The 7,010-nt window shown below is 48.3% G+C and overlaps 1 protein-coding gene across 1 annotated transcript in view; it reads right to left on the bottom strand.

The window, feature by feature from the left end:
• The window catches only part of NEMF (nuclear export mediator factor), a 21,800-nt gene extending 15,507 nt beyond the window's left edge, over window positions 1-6,293 (bottom strand). The window contains exons 1-9 of the mRNA XM_010004377.1: window positions 6,229-6,293; window positions 5,585-5,687; window positions 3,818-3,943; window positions 3,587-3,735; window positions 2,763-2,830; window positions 2,547-2,633; window positions 1,537-1,613; window positions 1,013-1,083; window positions 847-922 (exon numbers count right to left, since the gene is read on the bottom strand). Of these exons, the coding sequence (XP_010002679.1) occupies window positions 847-922; window positions 1,013-1,083; window positions 1,537-1,613; window positions 2,547-2,633; window positions 2,763-2,830; window positions 3,587-3,735; window positions 3,818-3,943; window positions 5,585-5,687; window positions 6,229-6,287 (816 nt within the window). The 5' untranslated portion in view covers window positions 6,288-6,293. The remainder of the gene's footprint in view (window positions 1-846; window positions 923-1,012; window positions 1,084-1,536; window positions 1,614-2,546; window positions 2,634-2,762; window positions 2,831-3,586; window positions 3,736-3,817; window positions 3,944-5,584; window positions 5,688-6,228) is intronic.
• Window positions 6,294-7,010: the final 717 nt, after the last annotated feature.

Raw genomic sequence — 7,010 nt, 5'->3', positions numbered from 1 at the left:
AAGTCTGTTAAAATAAAACAACAGAACAAAACAAACCCCAAAGCACAAAAAGCCTAGAAAGTTTGCCTAAGAACTGCTCCTGGGGGGGTGTTCCAGTTGCCAGGCACTATGCTTAGAACAGGAAGAGAGGAAGGTTTTAGGCTGCTTAGATCCTCAGTGCTGTGAAGGAGCTGACAGAAATCCAGCCAAGAAGGAGGAAAGTGAAATGGGAACTCTGGAGATCAAGGTCAGCCACAACACACAGTTCATGATCCCAGAGGTTAATGAATCAAGGACCAGGAAGGACAACACTCAAGGAAATACTAAATCAGGTGTCTGAAAGTTTTGAAGGAGGGACTGGAGAAGTACAGATGTGACTACTGTGACAACTGTTTGATAACCCAGCCTCTGAGCTCTCCACTAACAAAATGTCTGAGCAGCCACCTCCCCTGAGGGTTCAGGACTCAACTCCTCCAGTGCCACATCCCCTATTCCAGCTACACGATCTGAGTTGACACAGACAACACTGCTCAGCAGCAGCCTGAAGGCCCTGTTTTAGTTGGCCTTTTCACAGAATCACAGAATCTTAGGGGTTGGAAGGGACCTGGAAAGCTCACCCAGCCCAACCCCCCTGCCAGAGCAGGGGCACCCAGAGCACATCACACAGGAACGTGTCCAGGGGGGTTTGAATGTCTCCAGGGATGGAGACTCCACAAAACATCTCTGCACAGAACATCTATCCATCAAATTAACCACCTCTTCTTAGGTCTGTGTTTTCATTAACACCCTCTGCACTGTATTTTAATTCCTCTTTTTAGCATCAGTCAATTACAGCACTCAAGTACAGCATCAGCAAAAGCACTGTACCTTATTGAATGAGTCAAATTCCAAGTATGGACATTTTGAATGTTGAGAAAACAAGAAAGGATGAAATTCCTCATATCTGTAAAATACACATTTGATATTATCACCTGACAACTAATTAATGTTAAGCAGACTAGTAGAAAAAGAAAGGAATACTTCAAATACTTACGTGTAGATATCTTCTGCTGGTTTATCTGGTTCCAGACTTGGCTTCTTCTCCCTTTTCTGGATAATATAACCCTAAAAGAACACTGATGTCATGAGCATTTGGCTTTGAAAAGGACTGCATTTATCTCTGAGTGCTAACCAAGCTTGAGAAAAGAACTCATTCTAGCAGGGAGACCTTGTGGAAGAAGCAATGAGACTGAGTACAGCCCTGACCACTTCCTTGTCTCTACTCCAACCAGATTAAAAAGGTGAACTTCTCTTAGTCCTCAGGACTATCCCCCAGCTTAGCACACGAATCACCTGCTAGTCAAGCACAAGTGAAGTTCCCACAGGACCTAAATGATCTGCTTGTACATTATTTTACTGCAGCACATCCCAGTGCAAGGAAGCAATTTTTATTCCCCATCACCACCTGCAGCCCAAGCTGACAGAATAAAAACTGTAGCTGTGAACAGCAGGAAAAAGCAGGTGCTGGACAATCCCAGTTTAGTTCTGCAGTTCCCACCTAACCCAGCTGAGACCCACCTTCCCACTGAAGTTGTCAGTTAGTGTCATATATTCTTCTGCTTTCTCTAAAGCCATAAGCACTTTTTCAACATTTTCTAAAGAGAGAGGGGGAAGGAGAGGAACATTTTAAAAGAAGGGTATTTTCACAACAACACAGCACAACAGCAAATCAGCAACAGGCCCAGACAACTGCTCTTCCACTTAAGAGCTTGACATAACCTGTCCAAGCTAATCATGTTAAAGAGGATTCTAACATGCCTCAAAAATAAAATCACAGATATCCTTAACTCTGGTGCTTCACTACAGCAATCACTGCTCATTTTAAACAGGTGCCTTAGTACACATTCTACATTTGGGGAATTTTTAATGAAAAAAATCTATATAGGCACTTCTAAGACAGAGTGATCCAAGTTTCAGGAAAAAAAAAAAAGACCATAAAAATGCTAGAAATCTATAAACCTAAAACTGCAGAGGCAAAGCAGAAACCAGTAGCTATGGGAAGTTATTTGTTTGTTACAAAGTTGATATATTACAGCACCAGAATGCAGTAGGAAGTAAAAAATCCTATTGATTTATGGCAAATAGCACACAGGAAAAAATAAGACTACAGAAAAATCTATTCTGACTTTACTACCCAGATCCATGATTTCCTACATGTAAAGCTGTTGCTTTACCAAATCCCCACTGTGTTTGCTACAGAGAAAGGAAGACTCTGATGCTAACCCTTCTCTACAGAACCCTTGTACAACACCCCTTTGCACAGCCAGAGCTCACCAGAGGTGTAAGGTGGCATCTCCTTATAAAACCACCCAGCCTGCAGGAGGAGTGTGATGGTTTATTGCCAATATATGCACAAATCAAGAGTTTTAATGGGAACAAGGTTCGTCCCCAACCTAAAAACATTAAAACATGTAACTATATGGTGACAACTACAGGTTTGAAGATTAGTCTTCTCCTTGGAAAGAAAAATACTACATAAAAATTCCTGTCTGTGCAGTACAGCTTTTAAAACATCACTCCCTACATACCTTTACTTTCCATCTGCTGATCTACTTTGACAGAACCAGAAAATCCAGCTTCTATAAGGCAATGCTCAATGAGAGTGGCTCCATAAGCTGTTAAAAAAAAAAAAAATAGTCATCTGTATAAAGTCTTGACAACGAATGTGAAGTTCAGAACTTCAGCACCATCTCCACATAATGTGTTGACCTCATTTCATCTCCTAATGGAACAGAATTACTTACGAAGATGTGGGTTAAGCGCCCTCTTCAGTTGTTCCCCTTTTGGTGCATTTGCTATCATTTCAGTTAACCTGTGAGAGATAAAGAGTTCCAAAGAACAATGGGGTTTAAGACTACACTGCATTGGTTAGAAGCTACCAAACATTTTCAGCTTTAAAAAACAGAAGTGCCAAATGTTCTGTAATAAGTGAACAGATTGCCCAAAGGTGCCTTTCACAGCTCCAAGGAATTTGGGCTTATTTGAGGGAAGTCAAACAAGCCAGCAGGTCGAGGTTCTCCTCCCCCTCTGCTGTCCTTAGTGAGACCAGTATTGTGTCCAGGTCTGGTTCAAGAGGGACAGAGACAGACTAGAGTCCAATGAAGGCTACAGGGATGAAGGGACTGGGCCACCTGTGTGATGAGGAAAGGCTGAGAGACCTGGAGCTGTTCAGTCAGGAGAGGATAAGTCTGAGAGGGGAACTTATGAATGTCTGTAAATACGTGAAGGGTGGGTGTCAAGAAGGAGGGGTCAGTCTCTGTTCAGTCATGCCCTGTGACAGGAGGAGGGGCAACAGATGCAAACTAGAGCAAAGAAAATTCCATCTCTACACAAGGAAGAACTTCTTTGCTGTGAGGGTGACAGAGCCCTGGGGCAGGCTGCCCAGAGAGGCTGTGGAGTCTCCTTTGCTGGAGACTTCCCAAGACCCATCTGGACACGTTCCTGTGTGACCTGCCCTGGGTGACCCTGCTCTGGCAGGGGGGTTGGACTCAATGACCTGCAGAGGTTCCCCCCAACCCTGACTATTCAATGTCTCTACGATTCCAACCCACCACCTATAAGCAACTACCTTTCCAAGGTGGGCAGGGGTGCAGGTGCTTTGGCGCTGTCGACCGGGTACCGCTCCCGCACCGCGAACCGCACGTCGTCCGCTCCGTCCGTGCGGAACCTCAGGATGTTCAGGATGATGTACTCGTGGTCCGTCAGCACGATGTTCCCCTGCAGAACACCACGGGCTCCAGCACCAGAGGCCACGCTCCCCTGCTGCCCGCAGGGGACCCCTCTGGAGCTGTGCCCTCACCCTGTCGTACAGCTCGATGACCAGGTGATACGCAGCCTCGTCGCTCCCAAACTGGAAGTCCACGATCCTGTCTATCCCCAGCTGGGTCACACTGACCAGTCTTCGGGTCTTCAGGTGCTTACGGCACTGCCAGGAATGGAGAAAACATCTGCCAGATGATGCAAACAGATCTGCTGCTGACACCTGGTACTGAAATACACCCTTAGCTGTACGTCCTGCCCCTGGCACTGACCACCTCTTATTTACTATGAACATTGTAAGGGTAAAAATGCTGCCTTGGTGATGCAGAATCACAGAATGGTGGGGGTTGGAAGGGACCTCTGGAGATCATCTAGTCCAACCCCCTTGCTACAGCAGGTTCTCCTAGAGCAGTGAGTTTGGAATGTCTCCAGGGATGGAGACTCCACAACTTCCCTGGGCAGCCTGTCCCAGGGCTCTGTCACCCTCAGGGTAAAGGGGGTACCAGTTTGTGCCCATTGACCTGTGTCCTGTCCCAAGACACCCCTGAGAAGAGTCTGGCCCCATCCTCCTGATACCCCCTTTAGATATTGATCAGCACTGATCAGATCCCCCCTCAGCCTCCTTTTCTCCAGCTGAACAGCCCCAGCTCTCCCAGCCTTTCCTCACAGGCAGATGCTCCAGTCCCTTCAGCATCTCAGTGCCCCGTGCTGGACTCTCTCCAGTTCCTTGTCCTTCTGGAACTGGGGAGCCCAGAACTGCAGACAGGGCTCCAGGTGAGGCCTCCCTAGGACAGACTTGAGAGGCAGGAGAACCTCCTTGACTTGCTGGCCTCACTCGTGATGCCCCCTAGGATGGCACTGGCCTCTTGGCTGTGAGGGCACATGGCTGGCTCATGCTCAGCCTGTTGCCCACCAGGACTCCCAGGTCTTTTTCCCCAGAGCTGCTTTCCAGCAGGTCACCCCCTAACCTGTACTGGTACAAGACTGCTCTTAGCAAAATAATACCTTGATATTTATAGGTACTACAAACTGTTTCAAATTCTTAATATCAAGCCATTCTTGCCATTAAAAACTGATTTTTGTTTGGCTCAACAAGCGAGCAGCTACCTAGAATTCAAAGGGCTTATTCTACACAGAGAACTGTGTCTGACATGGAATGCCTTCCTGAAGAATCTCTGCTGAGTCATTTCAGTGAAACCACATCCAGAGGTGGTGGGCTAAGCAGACCACCCTGCAGATCTACCTGCAGGAACAGAGCCCAACAGCAAGATCTGAACCCTCCAAGTCCAGCAGACTGAACAGCAGAACTCTATTATCACAGGGTGCTGCATCCAGGGCCTAAAAATTCAGACAACCCAGCTGGAATGACAGTTGCTGGAGTAAAATTCCAAAAAGTGTGGGTGGCCCAGAAAATGTCCAGCAGATCCATATTAGACATCATCATAAAGTTAAACTTTCATTATTTTGGGCACTGAACATTAACAACGTGACCCCAGATCCAACATGTGTACTTCCCTAGTCTTCAGTCACCTTCTTGATCAGCATCCACCAGGACAATCCTTCCACTATTTTCAACTGTCCCAAACCCTACCACTATTTTCTCCTGTCCCAAACACTTCCACTATTCTCTCCTGTCCCAAACACTACCACTATTTTCTCCTGTCCCAAACCCTTCCACTATCTTCTCCTGTCCCAAACCCTTCCACTATCTTCTCCTGTCTCAAACCCTTCCACTATCTCCTTCTGCCTCCACGGGAAGAACATGAATGTTGCCCTCTTACTAAAATGAAGCCACAGGGTGGTTTACCTTCATAGCAAAGCTTGATGGCATCATGTTTTTGGGCCACTCGAACTCGGTGGTGTGGATGCGGATGCCGGACTCGAGCAGCAGCGTGGCCTTGCAGTCTGGTCTGTTGACACAACAAAGACACTTGGCACAGGAGCAGCCACCCCCCTCAGCACACACCAGTTTGCACTGGAATCAGAGCAAAGCAGCCACGGCCCAGCAGCAGACCACCTGGCAGTGAAAGGACACCCACTTGTTATGTTTACAGAGAATCACTCGGCAAGGAACGGAGTCAGAAATGCCCCAGCACCAGTGGAGGGGAGTGGATGAGGAAGGGTCCACACCAGGCACCCCTGGGGTGACAGATCAGGGACAGGACATGAGCCCTACCTCTCATCTGGGCACCAGTATCACTTATTAAACACTGCTCTTCACTCCTCCAGCTGCCCTCTCCCTACCCCACAAACAGCTCTGTGCTCTCACACCAACACCTTTGGCTTTCTGAGCACTTTCACACTCCCCATGCTAACTCCTGGTGCCTTATCAAATAATTCCACCAAAAACCAGCCAGAAAAAGCCACACACCTCTCAACAGAAACACACACACCACAAACCAGTTCTCACGTGCACAGGAGCAGCACAAAGAGATGCAAAGCAGTTCTTACTTCTGGAGGCGGATAAGGTACGTCTTATTATCCACGTCGTAAACGTTGTTCACCCTCATTCCCAATAAGCTGCCAAAAGGAAAACACACACTTTGCAGAACACGACACACAAACCACACGGGGGGGGGCTGCACAAAAAGCCCAAGCCTTCATTAACACACACAGAAGTGCAAGGTATGATATAAACTACCGAGCGGGAAGTGAAAAGGCAGCACGGGAAGATGAATGGAACGAGCTGGAAGCTGAACAACCAGAAGATGGAGAAATTGCTGTTAAAATGTACCAGCTACACAAGCTGGAGGAAGCACGGCCAGGGCAGACTCCCCAGGCTGCTGGCTCCTGCGGGTGCTCCTCCTCCAGCAGGGACATGACAGGTCCTGGGGCACTTTGCTCCTCCAAGCCACCTCCTCTGCCACCCGGGCAGCCCCGGGCCCGCAGGGAGCACGCAGAAATGGCACGGGGGGAGGTGGGTCCCAAGCCTTCATTAAGATACACAGAAGTGCAAGGTATGATATAAACTACCGAGCGGGAAGTGAAAAGGCAGCACGGGAAGATGAATGGAACGGGCTGGAAGCTGAACAACCAGAAGATGGAGAAATTGCTGTTAAAATGTACCAGCTGGAGGAAGCACGGCCAGGGCAGACTCCCCAGGCTGCTGGATCCTGCGGGTGCTCCTCCTCCAGCAGGGACATGACAGGTCCTGGGGCACTTTGCTCCTCCAAGCCACCTCCTCTGCCACCCGGGCAGCCCCGGGCCCGCAGGGAGCACGCAGAAATGGCACG

Source organism: Chaetura pelagica, unplaced genomic scaffold (genome assembly GCF_000747805.2).
Source record: "Chaetura pelagica isolate M959 unplaced genomic scaffold, ChaPel_1.0 scaffold141, whole genome shotgun sequence".
In the NCBI taxonomy this organism is placed as follows: domain Eukaryota; kingdom Metazoa; phylum Chordata; class Aves; order Apodiformes; family Apodidae; genus Chaetura; species Chaetura pelagica.
This window is presented reverse-complemented; position numbering and strand designations above follow the sequence as displayed.